Source organism: Oryza brachyantha, chromosome 1 (genome assembly GCF_000231095.2).
Source record: "Oryza brachyantha chromosome 1, ObraRS2, whole genome shotgun sequence".
NCBI lineage: Eukaryota > Viridiplantae > Streptophyta > Magnoliopsida > Poales > Poaceae > Oryza > Oryza brachyantha.
The window spans coordinates 5124812-5139948 of NC_023163.2; the positions used below are offsets into that span (position 1 = coordinate 5124812).

Here is a 15137-nt window from a genome sequence, read left to right on the forward strand (position 1 = left end):
TGCAACAAAATGAAATGTTTCTTATGTGTCCTTGATCTGTGTCCCGGCACAGCCATATCACGGCCCAATAATATAGGGCCCGGCCCAATACGGGCCAACCATCCCTTCCCAACGTGTTGTAATGGGTCTCCTGACCGCGAGCGTCCTCGTCTGTCGCCGCCGCCGCGGCGGGGTGCGGCGGTGGCCCGATGCGCGGTCGCAGTTTACTCGCCATCTCGCCGTGCCCTCTCCGCTGTTGCTACCGGCGCCAGCGTCCCTGGCCTGTGGCCGTATGTGCCGAGGTTCCGTGCCCGCGTCGGCTGGGTTGGCTGGACGGACGAAGCCGAGGTGTTCGATGAAATGGCTCGACGGCGTGGCATGCGTCTCCGGCGACCGGCCGGACTATTTCCCCGGTCATCCCCTAGTCTTAATCAAGGTAACGCACGTCCCTTCAACCTAGCGACGATTGGAATATCGGTTTCCTTTGCCTACTGTGATCTGATTTTGTGCACGGTGAGGCACTCCTGAGGGTTGTGGCAATACACTTTGCTATCAATTGTTTTTTCATTAAGAGAAAGGAGGGCATGTACAGGGCTGATCAAGGAGATCAGAAGTAAAATTGACAGGAAGCTGTCCATCAGCGGTTTTAGGCATTCCAAAACCGGTCAAAAACCTGAAAAAGTAAAAGTAGCCTTCTGGGTTGTGGCAATACACTTTGCTATCAATTGTTTTTTTTTTTTTCGAAGCAGTAGCTATCAGCTATTTCATTTGATCTTAGATAGATAGTACCTTCAGTGTAAGGAGAGATTTGTTACATGAGCATGAGAATGGGTCAGAGTCTGAAATAAATAAATAAAAAAGGAGAATGGGACGAGTATTGTTCCTGCATTTTTCTTGACCGGATGTCATAATCGACAAAGGGTTGTCAGCATCGTCTGATGAATCAACATATAGGTTCTTTTTCCCATTGGATGGTAATGCTATGGAGGGCCCATCCAAAGTGTAATATAATTCATTCATGATTCATCACTCGATCATAGCCATTGTTGACTTGTAAAATCAAAGCTTCTCCATTTTTTTGAACAAAGTTCTTGACGTGTTCTGTTTGGTTGGACGAGTCAGAGCACCCTGGTTAATAAGGAAGAGAGAAAACATATCCCATGCGCCCATGCCCCATTAGTTTTAGCCAAAAAATCGTTTCAAATGGTGAAGGAAAGAAAGTGCAAACCTTTGCCATTGTCCTCCTTCACGGTAATACTTCTATCATCCACTGTCTTTGTGCATCTCATCTGCCAGTTAGCATATGCAAATAATACAACGGATACCCTCCTGCAAGGCCAATCTCTGCATGGAAACCAATCTTTAGTCTCAAAAGATGGTTCTTTCAGGCTAGGTTTTAGTTGGTCATCTAATTCGTTTGGCATCTGGTTCACTAATAACTCAAGGTGTTCTATGTTCCAAGTTTGGGAGCCTGATAACTCAATCATGGATCCTCACTCTGCATCGTTTACTTTGTCAGAAAGTGGCACCCTGCAACTACTCAACAATGATTCTCTTCTTTGGTCAACCCATTATGTCAAGAAAACCTCTATTTCTGTTGTTCTAGTTCTACTTGGTTCAGGAAATCTTGTCGTAAGAGACAAAGCAAATGATTCAATGGTCTTCTGGCAGAGTTTTGATTATCCAACTGATACACTACTTCCTGGAGGAGGTCTTGGATTCAACAAAATTACTGGCAAGAACATCACCCTTATCTCACGTTACACTTATTCTACTCTAGAGTTAGACCCAAGAAAAAGTCGAGGGTTTATGGTCTGATATATCCATAATCGTTGGACATTTGCTGGTACTTTTCCCAGCTGGATGGAATTTCATGAAGATGGCACTGACTTTGTAGTGTTCAATAATTCTGAAACTTACTTGTATTTTGATGGATTGTCTATCAATCTTTACAGGCTAGGGGAATGTGAATATGAGTCCTATTCTCCTCTATGGTTTCATCAAGACATAGGATATTGTGGCCCTTATGGACTCTCCGTTTGCCCAGGATGTTGTACATGCCCTATTGGTTTTGACAGACAAGAGAACACAGTAACAGGCACCTTTTTGGGTTGTTCAAGAATAGTGCCCATAAATTGTGCCGAAATGATTTTCTTTCAGATAGATAGCATCGATAGCTTTCCTGACAGCCCTCAATCCTTAACCGTCAGAAGCACCAAACGTGTGAAGCTGCTTGCTCGAGTAATTGCTCATGTACTGCCTTCACATACAATGTAACATGCCTACTGTGGTACGGGGAGCTATGGAATACCAAGGTGCTGCCCTTTGGTTCTGCTGGAAAACATATGCACTTACGTGTTGGAAAACAACAAGAAACAAGTCTCAAGACTAGTAAGCATGTTAGTATTCTCATACTGCTACTAGCAGGTTTGTCGTCGGTCATTGTTGTTGGTTTGGGTCTCTTGTGGAGATTCCATAGAAAGTTATTCACAGCCAGATCAATATGTGCCAGTAGTGGCCTCATGGTCTTCTCATATGCGCAAGTTAAAACCGCAACAAAAGATTTCTCTGAGAAACTTGGAGAAGGTGGTTTTGGCAGTGTTTTTAGGGGTGAATGGCCAGATTGCTCTGTCATGGCTGTGAAGAAGCTAAAATGTGTTGTGCAAGTAGAGAAGCAATTCCGGACAGAAGTGCAGACCATTGGGATGATTCAGCACATAAATCTTGTTCGTCTACTTGGGTTTTGTGCTGAAGAAGGAAAAAGGCTGCTGGTGTATGAGTTTGTGCCAAACGGTTCTCTAAGTTCCCACCTGTTCTCAGACAGCTCAGAAAAGTTATGCTGGAAGCTAAGATACCACATAGCGCTGGGAACTGCTAGAGGTTTGGCTTATCTACACGAGGAATGCAAGGATTGCATTGTACACTGCGACATGAAACCAGATAACGTTCTTCTTGACACTGATTTCTGTCCCAAGATTGCAGACTTTGGTATGGCAAAGCTTCTCAATCGAGATTTCAGCAGGGCACTGACAACAATGAGAGGGACCATAGGATATCTTGCGCCAGAGTGGATCTCAGGACTACCCATTACACAGAAGGTGTGGATGTTTACAGCTACGGCATGATGCTTCTTGAAATCATATCAGGGCGAAGAAACTCGGAGAAGATCAAGAAAGGGAAGCATACTATTTTCCCATCTATGCTGTATATAAGGTGAATGAAGGTGATTCCATGTGCCTGTTGGATAGCAGGTTGGAGGGGAACGCTGATGCGGAGCAGCTGGAAAGAGCCTGTAGGATTGCATGCTGGTGCATTCAGGATGCTTAGAATGGAAGGCCAACGATGGGGCAAATTGTTCTCATGCTAGAGGGTGCCATGGATGTTTTAGTCCCTCCTATTCCGAGGTCATTTCAGAACTTTGTGGGCATGGAGGGTCACTCTACAGATCTGGATAGCTTCTGAAGCATCTTCTTACTGGCTTCATGTTTGAAACAATGCAACTATATGATGTCTGTCCTTTTCACATTTGCGAGACTGTAACACACACATGGAGCTGGTGTTTGTTGCAGATTTTAGCGATAAGATTGTTCATGCGACAAGATTGTTCATGTGTGGAACTGTAGTCAGTAGGCATCCGATGTCACATATTGTACCATGTATGCAAGGCCTAATATTCTGTGCTACTGCTTTTCCTCTATGTAAATTTTAGTAAATTGTTAATAGCGGTTTGCTTTAAGGTCATGTAAATATTTGATGAACTTGAAGTAAGAGGTCTAAATAGGTCATCAATCCCGGATAGTCGTGGTTTCGTGGAGTTTGGATGAGATCCAAAATTATTTTAGGTTTTTTTTTACATTTGTTAAGAAAACATCGACATGATATATTTTCTCACATTCCAACCGAAATCCCATCATGTTTGAGGAATCAAAGATCCATGAGGAATTCCAGATCGTATGAAGGGAATATCTAAATACAGTGTAGGACAGTGGACACCGTAGTTTTTTCAACATCTCGAGAGGTACCACAATTTAACATCAAAAAGATGTGGTGATCTTTTATCTTCTCTTGGACTATGGAAACACTCAAATTATTTTGTTCCCAGGTGAGTCCATGATGATGCTCAGCCAATCCTCCGCGACGTAGCGGTAACCCGCCTCCGTCAGGTGAACCCCATCCCAGAAGAGACGAGCAGATGGATCCTCGCAGGTGACCGCGCCCTGATCGCCGCAGAAAGCGCTCCCAGGCCCTCCGCAGCAAATCGTAAGAACATCATCTTCAAACCCTGCATCAGTTTCCTCCTATAATTCGTTCAAAGATCCTACAAGACGCATACAGAAATCTGAAGCATCTGATGCAGCAAGCATGGTACTTAGTTACTGACCAAACTTGCCAGGCGACCGGACCATCGCCATGACGGGGCTGAAGAAATCGGCGTAGACGATGCTGGCATCCGGGTGCCTGTCCCTGAGACCCTGGAGGGATTCCTGCAGCAGCGAGTTGTGGTGCACTGCTAGCTCGTTCTGCGCCTTCAGGCAGCCGGTGGCTGGCTCGTACTCATCTGGGCCAGCTTGTCCAGCAAATATGGCGAGAACCGGTGGCGCGCACCCTGACGGTATCATGCCTGGAACCACCAAATCCTTCGCCCCGTGCTTGATCAGCATCTGTAAGATTGTCACAGATTGGCACAGGTTACTGGTCATTTCAATGACAGATAACAAGGTTGGGAGTACTGCAGATTGTCCCATGATTGATTGATGCAGATAACTAGTACCTCGATGGCTATGGAGATGGTTTTGATGATATCTGGGACGAGCAATCTGATTTCTTGGATGCTTTTCTTCCTGAGGGAGAAGAAGTAGTCGTTGTACCCGAATTCACCCACGAAGAAGAGTGATCTCCTGAAGAAATCCCTACACTCTGCAGAGCAAAGTTATGTGCTACTTTTAAGCTTCGCCAATTCTACGCAAATTTACAGTTGATAATTTTTAGCTTTGTGTACCGAGTGTTGTGTTGCAGAGCGAAGGTTTGAGCGACTCGAACCAGCCCACCTGCACGCCTAGGCTGGTGTTGAGAGGGAGCGGGCTGGCATCCGGAGGATCGCCGGCGTGGAAGAAGCCTGAGTTGAGGGCGGTGGCGCCGCCGACGGCGAAGTTGGCGCCCCGGCGGAAGCTCCCGTTGTGCGCCAGGAAAGGCGGCAAGAACGGCACGCCCAGGCGTTCAGCTGCAAAGCAAGCAGAGCAACCCAAGAACTGAAGTGACCACAAACTCGAGGTTGGCGCGTCGTCGGCGACGGCGAGAAGAATAGATGATCGGAACGCGCTCGCACGCACCGACGAAGTCGAGGATGAGGCGGCCGTCGCAGTTGCGGCCGGTGGGGCGGCCGAAGAAGGTGGAGCCGTAGGGAGGACGGGTGACGGGGTCGAAGATGGAGTACCAGCCGAAGACGACGGGGTTGTTGCCGGTGTCAGCCAGCGAGTCGCCGAAGCTGAAGATGGAGTCGTAGCGCCGGGAAGAGAGGGCGCCGCCGCCGGCGGCGGCCTCCAGCGACGGCGACGAGAGGAGAAGCGAGATGGCGTACGGCCAGAACATCATCATCGTGTCTTGTTCTGCTCGATCGCAACCGGTTGGTAGTACAGCATGAACTAGTAAATGGGCATCTGCTGGGCTAGCCAACCGAATTCTAGCCTCACGCGCTGTGTATATGTCAAAATTTTGTTTAGAAGACGTCACATCGAATGTTTGGTTAGATGTCTAAAGGAGTTTTTGACACGAATGAAAAAACGAATTTCATAGCGTAGCACTTATGACTAATCAAGAACTAATTAGGCTCAAAAGATTCATCTCCCGATTTCTCACATAACTAGGTAATTAGTTTTTTGTTATCTATATTTAATGTTCCATTTAAGTGTTTAAAGATTCAACGTGATGTTTTTGGAAAAATTTTTGGGAACTAAACAAGGCCTCAGTGCTCTTAGTCTACTGCTATCTCCGATCAATAAAGGGTCTATCTGGAGAGCTTAAGATTATGCGAAGCCACTTCTCATAATTTAAAAAATTGTATTTTCTAGCTTCTAGCTTCTAGTTTATTTTCTAGATTCTATAACTCCAGTTTCTCATGAGCTAGGTACTGTTTAAGAGAACTTTTAACTTCTGTAGATTCTACGAGAAGCTCCCCAAACAAGCCTGAAACTGTATGGGAGGATTTTTATGTTTAACGTTTGACTATTTGTTTTATTTAAATTTTTTTTAGAAAAATAAAAAAAATCATATATAAAAAGTAATATTTATGTTTTATCATCTAATAACAACAATAATAATATTTTTAAATAAGACGAAAGATCAAACGTTAAACATAAACTATAAAAAATACACTAATTAGGCATCTATTATATATATATAAAGTAATAGAAAAAGTTGGCTCCATGTTATCTCTCACGGACTAAAAATTCTAACATTAATTGAACAAAAATAAGAAAAGGAATCATCAATCGGACAAAATCTATTTTCCAATAGTGCCGTCGTCCCTATGTACTTCTGTCGTGTTCAACTATTCAGAAGCTTATCCGTGGCCCAATGGATTGGCGCCCTTGGAGAGTCATGCGATCCTATGGAAGTCTGATTTTGATTTCCTTTTCCAGCGCCGGTTTCCAAGCCGTTTTTTTGTTCTTTTTTCCAGCGCCTGCCAACTTATTCAGAAAATAAATTAATACAAAATAATATTTAGTAAAATAATATTTCTTTAGTATTTAACTGCTTTAGATATAAATTGTGTTTGCTCATATCCTTTTCATTAGTTTCGTTTTTTTCCAGCTCCCGTCAACTTATTCATAAAATAAATTACATATAAAAACAATATATAAATTGTGCTCGCTGTCACCTAAATAAGTTCTCGTGGCCTAGAAATTCTGAGATTAATCAAAGGAAAGTAAGAGAAAAAACATAAAAGATAATGTTTTTTAATCAGACAAGGAAAGGAAATATATGTTACTGTAAAGATAATGTTTTTAATCGGATAGGGAAAAAAAGAAAAGAACGTGGCCTTTTAGAATCGGGCAAGAAAAAAACAACAATTCGGCTGATCCGCTCTACTAATCACCGAGGGTCCAAGACGTTTTACGGCGGAGAGAAAGACTTTGATTGATTTCGCTGGTGATGATTAGAAATAATTTTAGAATTAAAAATAAAAAGAATAATAAAAAGAGTCAATGTGTAAATAATATAGAAATGCAAATTTGGAATTAAAAATAAAGAAAAATAATATAAGAGTTTATGTAGAAATATAGTTTAGAAAAAAAGCCAATCCAAATGTTGGACTAAAATTTTAAAATAATTGATATTAATGGAAGAGTCCACCTATGAATATAATTTAGAAATATCTAAAATTATAGTTAAAAAGAATTCGATTAGAAATACAATTTCGAAATTAAAAATAAAGAAAAATAATCAAAAGTTCATGTGTAAATACAGTTTAGAACAAAAATCTAAATTTTGGATTAAAAATTTTAAAATAATTAATATTGAGGGATAAGTCCATCTATGAATACAACTTAGAAACATCTAAGATTTTGGTTAAAAAGAAATCGATTAGAAATACAATTTTGGAATTGAAAAAATAAAAATAAAAAAGAGTCCACGTGTAAATATAATTTAGAACAAAAATAAGAGTAAAACTTAAAATAAAATTAAATCTAGCCGCGCAAATGCGCGGGCCACCGTACTAGTTTTAAATATACGAATGCCTAATTTTATTTTTCACATGAGCTGAATGACCACCTTAGCCCGATTTATTAATACTACAAATTTAAATCGATCCGAGTCGTGTTCAAAATGAACCGATCCAAACCACAAGCTTTTATGTATTTTGCACTCGTTTGTACCGATCCATTGGATTATATATACATCATTGAGTCCAAATGATATTGCATATTTCTAGATCATCGGCTATATTTCACAACTATTTTCGCCCGAACGGAAAATAAAATCACAATTCAGCATTGTATATATATATATATATATATATTCACAAACAACAACAGTTTTATTCAAATGCCCATGTATATGTTCAACAGTCATGTCCTGCATGGATGAAAATTCCTTCATCAAGGAAATTAAACCGATTTAGGCTGTTACTAATTAATTAGGAGTTTTTTTCACCATATTTATAAAGTACCTTGAGGTACTTAAAATTTTAATGTAAAATTTTGATACCTTAAGATATAAATTACCTCATGATACCAATATTTTTACACTGAAAGATACGATACATATTAAAAAAAACTCTTAATTAGGAGGTGTGGCTCTTGCAGACTAGGTTATGGCGCGCAGCCAATCATCAGCGATGTAGTGGTAAGCTGCCTCGGTCAAGTGCACCCCGTCCCAGTACAAGCTCTTGGATGGATCCTTGCAGGTGGTCGCTCCTTCGTCGCCACAGAACACTTGGGTGTTGTAGTTGTACCTCCCGGGACCTCCGCAGCAAACGCTGAGAATATCCTTTCGAAACCCTGCAACCACCGACCAGATTTATTTTTGCCTTCTGTGATTGCACTCTGCCAATGGCACGTAGGCTGTGTTCAGGGGCAGAGTTGAACAAAATATAAATAGTGTCACACTCATTTGAACTGAATCTATACTGGAACGAATACCTAAATTTAAATTAAGATGGTGCATATATGGTGGTTTTTTTGAACCGGGTGCCTGAGAACCTCCCAGGCACCATGTAGCTCCGCCCTGACTGTGTTATAAAATATTACTCCCTCTGTTTCATCATGTAAGACGTTTTAGCTATACTTAGATTCATCTATTAACCAATGTATATTGTTTATATATATATATATATATATATATATATATATATATATATATATATATATATATATATATATATATGCGTGTGTGTCTAGATTCATTGATATCTATATGAATTTAGGATATGCTAGAAAATTTTACATTATGAAACGGAGGTAGTATATTTATTTTTTATAGCTATTACCTTCTGTGGTTGCACTCTACTAATGGCACCGATGAAGTATTTTGAAAAATATAGTAAATAATACAACTTTTAGTGGTTTGGAAAATGTGTAAGTAAAACTAATGAATAATCTAGCCCTCCCCCCAAGGCCGTACTACATTCTTTGCTCATACTTATCCTTATAAGCCAAAATTTAAATTCTTAACCTTAAATTCGAAATGATTTTGAGATTTTTTTATTGTTTTTATTTTTCAGCTTTGGCATTTTTTTTTAGAACCAGCTTTGACATTTAGATCACTATGAACATGTGCATAAAAGTTCTATTCGCAAAAGATTTTTTGTTTATAAATATATTGTTTGATTTTTTTGCAAAAAAAAAGATGACCCCATTTCTGAAAAAAAAGATGTACTACTACTCAACGTATTTATGATACAAATTTGTACTACACTGGGTTGTAGACATCGACGTAGAACTAGTGGTGTTACTTTATACTACACCTCATCTCAGCTTTGGGCTCGGGAGTATAAAATAACATATATGAAAAATAACCATAGTACCTTTCAATCATAAAAAATAATATGATGGTTTGATATGTAAGATATTAAAGAAATAAAACTGATTGATTAACGTGCTGAGCATAGGTTTGAGAAAAAGATATAAGTTTATTTTATGGCAAAGAAGGTAGATTACAAATGATATTGTTTTGAAACAGATAGATGGAGTAGTTTGCATCTACTGCCTCCGTACCCAAAAAAAAAAGATTTTATTTTTTTAATTTCTGTATCCAATCATCCGTCTTATTTGAAAAATTGACAAAAATAACTTAAAAAATACTTGTGTAAAATATTCATGTTTTAGCATTTAATAACAATAGACATATTAATTAATCGTAAAAAAATAAATAAATTGAAGAGTCAACCATTATATCCGGAAACTAAAAAATAAACCTATTTTAAAACGGATGAAGTATTATGAAATTTTATTAAATAGAGGGCGTGCAGCTAAGGGTGTAAGTGGACTAGCCCGCCAACCCACTTGTAAACTAGCACTTAATTAGCCTATAAACGAGTTCACGGACCACTCCACTTACACCACCACTTGCAGCGCATGCCGCTCAGTGGATAGCGAGTACTGACCGAACTTGACAGGAGACCGGACCATCTCCGATACGTGATCGAACAGCTCGGTGTGCACGATGGCGACGTCCGGGTACTTGTCCCGGAGCTCCTCGACGGCGTCCAGCAGCAACGAGTTGTGCAGCGTCGCGATCTCGTTGGGCTCCCTGAGGCAGCCGGTGGCCGCGTCGTACTCCGCCGCGTCGGCGTCGGCGAAAACGACGAGGATCGGCGGCGAGCACCCCGACGGGATCATGCCCGGAACCACCACCGTGGTTGCCCCGTCGCCAATCAGCTTCTGCTTTCATAATTGCGTAGCTCGTTTGATTAGTTATAGCTACTGCAATACATAATTAATGAGCTGTTTGATTGATTTTAGTATGAGAAGAGCTTGATTAACTTTGTGTGAAATAATTAAGCTGGATGTTTGGTAGGATCGGTCGGTCGAGTTCTTGCCTCGACGGCCATGGAGATGGCCTGGATGATGTCGGGGACGAACGATCTGATCTCTTGCATGCTCTTCTTCCCGAAGGAGAAGTGGTAGTCGTTGACGCCGAATTCGCCGACGAAGAAGAGCGATCTGCCGAAGAAATCCTTGCATTCTGCATCGCTATAATTGTGTGAGTCCCATTCTGCATGGCTATAATTATGTGAGCAAATGGTTTGGTTTTTGACTGATCTGCATCGCTATAATTGTGTGAGCAAGTGGTTTTTGACTGGCTCTTGTTGGCCTAAAATTAATTGAGAGCTGTCAGCTTAACGCCTTAACCTGAAAAAAACCTTTATACACCTCAAGAGCTAGTCGAGCAGGTGAGAGTATAGTTGGCCATAAGGCCGAGGCCCGACGGCCTGGCCCGACAGTTGGGTCATGCCTGGGCCGCACCCTCGGCACGGTGGACCGGTCTGGTTCAATAAAGAATATTAGGAACGTTAAATAGACTTAATTTATTTATATTAGGCCTAGAAAAAATAGGTAAAATAGACTTATTCGAGTCATATATAACACAGCCCAAAGAAGAATGAACGGACTTATTTTAACAACCCAAAGAAGTGAGGGGGTGAAATATAGACTTTTTTTTGAAGAAGCATGATGGGCCATCATGTCTTCGGGCCGGCTCGGCATGGCCCGAGTGGTATTGGGCGTGCCCAGGCCGCCGGTGCTGCTCGTGGTCTCGGCATGTTGATCGGGCCGTGCTGGCCCGACGGATTTCGGCACGGACTCGACCGTGCCGGCCCAGCCCACCCAGTTGGCCATCTATAGATGAGAGACTTCCCCACTTTAAGTTGGCTTAACTCGCTCTAAACTTTCAACAAATTTCAACTTTTTAAGTTGGCTTAACTCGCTCTAAACTTTCGTCAAATTTCAGCTCAATTTAGCCAGTAGATTAATTAACCGGGGGAGATTCATTAGTGACCTTGGGGTGTGCTGCAGAGTGAAGGCTTGAGTGAATCGAACCAGCTCAGCTGCACGCTTAGGCTGGTGTTGAGAGGGAAGAGCTGGCTGGTGCCCGGGGGATCGTCGGCGTGGAAGAAGCTGGGTTCGAGGGTGGTGGCGCCGCCGACGGCGAAGTTCGCGCCCTGCCGGAAGCTCCCATTGTGCGATAGGTACGGCGGCACCAGCGGCAGGCTCAGGTTTTGAGCTACAAAATTCACCATGAATTTATACATGAGAGCATGCATGATCTGTGTAAGTTTAGTCGACCGTAATCCATATAATCTTTTCTGTTAATATTTACGAAATATACGGACAACTCATATATATAATAGGATGTATCAGTTTAGTTAAGTTAGTACTCCCTACAAAACGTTTCAGGTTGGATGATGTTTTAGTTTTTTTTTCTAGATTCATCCGTAAAACCAATATATGTATATATTCAGATTTAATAGTATCTATATAAATCTCCACAGAATACCAACATATTGCCTTAAATGGAGGTAACATTGAATATGTTAGATACTCTATCCAATCATAAATATTAAATATTAACACAACTTATTTTAGATGTAACGTTTGACCATTTATCTTAAAAAATTATGTAAATATTGTTTATTTTGTTGTGACTTGTTTTATTATTGAAGAAAATAATAGTTTTCGAAAACGGAGGGAGTTTGACAGGGTCCACCACCCGTTCGACTCTGAGCCAACCGGGGCTTGGCAGTTCGACATGGCCCTGTCGATCAGGGGACAGCGTCGGCGATCTAGTCTGATCTCCTTTTCAGACACGCGTTGGCCATTTGATAGGACGTCTGTCGAACTAACCCGTTCGACAGACACATATATTCACGATTTTACTACTTTTACGATTTTCTATTAAAATAATATAAATTCTCAATCCTCTGTCACCTCGGCCTCATCAAAATTGCTACAGCCGTCAGCCATAATATCTTTGCAGACGGTCAGGATTAATCTTCGTAGACGGTTGGATGGCCATTATCCATTGCCGGCCGGCTGTCTCGACAACGACGAGGACGACTCACCGATGAAGTCAATGATGAGGCGGCCGTCGCAGTTGCGGCCGGTGGGGAGGCCGTCGAAGAAGGTGATGCCGTAGGGCGGCCGCGTGACGGGGTCGGGGATGTCGTACCAGTCGAAGGCGACGGGGTTGTTGCCGGTGTCAGCGAAGGAGTCGCCGAAGCTGAAGATGGCGTCGTACCGCCGGTGGGGAGCCGTGGAGACAGCACGGGGCTCCACCGCCGCCGGCGAGAGTAGCAGGAAGTGGAGCGCCACCGCCGCCATGGCCGGCAGCAAGCTGGAGCTGGAGCCCATCTCGATCAGACGATCGATCACCTTGATTAATTAGCTAGCGAGGCTGGCTGTGCACTGCCAAATGTGTCTAAGAAAGCGTTCTATTTATAGGAGCCGTTAGCACATCCTAACCACAAGCTTCTTCAGTAGTTTGTCTTGATAAATAAGTAACAATTTTGTCTCCATATATTACTGCCTAAATACCAAACAAATATTGATCACCATATTAGCGAACATAAATATATCTCAAATTGGAATACATATAGCTTACCAAATTACTAGCCTCTTCGATTTGGTCGCTTTTCAAAATTGGAGAAACTGAACTAGTTCATACAAACATAGCAAAACTATTATACACCCTATACGAATAACTATTCTATATCCTCTCCCCTCTCAAGGCCTAAACCCACCTCCCACCCTCTTCCAATGGCCCAAAACACCTCTCCTGCCCTGATCAAAACGCTGCTCTGTCAGTCAAACACATCCTTTGACTTTCCCCCACAACCAATATTTTGTCATTTTTTCTGGTCTGAAATGCTACAGTAACATGAAAGCTAAAATACAATAACACACTAACAACATTAAAATATAGTTATGATGAAGCTAGGTTTTTAAATCACTTTTTAAAGCATTATGGTGAAAACAGTTTTTTTAAAAATAATATAGGACACGAGAGATATTGCTCTTTAAAGATTAAGAGTACAATCTTTTAGTCTCCACATATACTAGTAGTGTTGTCACTCTGCGTATTAGTACATTTTCATTGTGATACTACTGTAAAATTGTAATAACTTGTAAGTTTTGCGGCAACATATGGTGCAAGAAAAATATACTATTAGCAACGAGCTATTTTCATGGTCATAATTCCGGTATTACTCATTTCTATCATGATGTTACTGCAATTATATAGTAACCATGCACATATTGTGTATCTATATAGCGTGTTACTGCAATTCATAATAATGTTAATAATAATGTTAGTATACTGTGTTATTACATGTAAACAACTATATTTTTAATTTAGTATGTGTTTTCGATTTGCATGGTAGTGTAGATGTAGCATGCATATGGAACCATGCTTCAATAGAATTGCGAGGACGCGAAAGTGTTATTATGTAGAAGTTGCAAGGTTAATATGCAGCTATTTGCCATACCATCAGTGTATACTTATACAATTTCTACAGATATTTTTAAGATTTCAAACTTGGAACAACTTTAATTATCTCTCAACTCATACATTATTTTTAAAAAACTTTTGTACCCCATTATTAGAACAAAGTATTTTAAAAAGTATATCCATCATAGTTATGTTTCGACATTATTACTATATATAAGTTATGTTTTTACTGCACAATAATCATATTGTTATTGCATAGTTCCTATGAACCGTGGGGTAATTTTTAAGATTTTAAACTTTAAACAAATGATTTTTTAAAAAGGTTTGTACTCCACTGTTAAAAAAATGTTTTAAAAATAGATCTATTATGACTATGTTTTGACGTTGTTATTGCATATAAGTTGTGTTGTTAATGCACAGTTCCTATGAATCAAGAGATCATTCTTAAAATTTCAAACTTTAAACTTTATCTCTCACTTCATATATTACTACCTCCGTCCCATATTAAGTTCATTTTTTAGTTTTTAGATATAATGTTTTGACTCTCCATCTTATTTGAATTTTTTACGATTAATATTTTTATTATTACTAGATAGTAAAACATGAATAATACTTTATGCGTGACGAATAACCATATATTGGACACAGAAATCAAAAAATGAAGTTATTATGGCGGAGGTAGTATTTTTTTTAAAAAAAATGTTTGTACCGCATCGTTAGAAAAAAATGTTTTAGAAAAGTAGATACATTATGACTATGTTTCGATGTTGTTACTGCATATTAGTTGTATTGTTATTGTGTGATGACCGTATTATTACTACACTGTATGAGATGATGGATGGGCTTAGGTGGACATTGGGAAAGCCCAAAAGAGGATTAACCCACGGGAAACACCCTTTGGCGAATCTTTGGTGGAATAATTAACTTTTGTTGGATGAGAAATGGGTTTTGGGCCCTGAGAAGAAGGGGTATAAAATAGTTATCCTATATAGTATAGTCTTAATAGAGTAAGACTAATATGTGCATCTCTTAGTATAAGCTATTTTACACCCTGCTCACTTCCAAGGCCTCCCAAGGCCCATTCCACCTCCCACCTCTCTTTCCAAGGTCCAAAAATCATCTTCATCTCAATTAAATGTTGGTCAAAGAGTTCCCCATGGGCCAACCTTCTTATGGATTTTCCCTCATATCTATCTAAGCCCATCTCTCGT

General features: G+C 40.6%; 1 protein-coding gene and 2 pseudogenes across 2 annotated transcripts; 1 reads left to right on the forward strand and 2 right to left on the reverse strand.

The window, feature by feature from the left end:
* The first annotated feature begins 121 nt into the window (after positions 1 to 121).
* LOC102716466 lies at positions 122 to 3681 on the forward strand (annotated as a pseudogene).
* Positions 3682 to 3753: 72 nt separating this feature from the next.
* On the reverse strand, positions 3754 to 5680 carry LOC102720830 (GDSL esterase/lipase At5g45910-like). 2 transcript variants are annotated; one of them, XM_015843764.2, is made up of 5 exons: positions 5310 to 5671; positions 4979 to 5200; positions 4751 to 4896; positions 4361 to 4640; positions 3754 to 4261 (listed from the first exon to the last, which is right to left on the reverse strand). In XM_015843764.2, the coding sequence occupies exons 1-5, from the start codon at positions 5572 to 5574 to the stop codon at positions 4062 to 4064; spliced, it is 1113 nt and encodes a 370-aa protein (XP_015699250.1). In that variant the 5' UTR covers positions 5575 to 5671; the 3' UTR covers positions 3754 to 4061. The 2 variants fall into 2 exon arrangements, with proteins under 2 accessions (XP_015699250.1, XP_015699251.1); XM_015843765.2 differs by having other exon boundaries at positions 4186 to 4277; positions 5310 to 5680.
* Positions 5681 to 8259: 2579 nt separating this feature from the next.
* LOC102716745 lies at positions 8260 to 12800 on the reverse strand (annotated as a pseudogene).
* Between the last annotated feature and the right edge of the window lie 2337 nt (positions 12801 to 15137).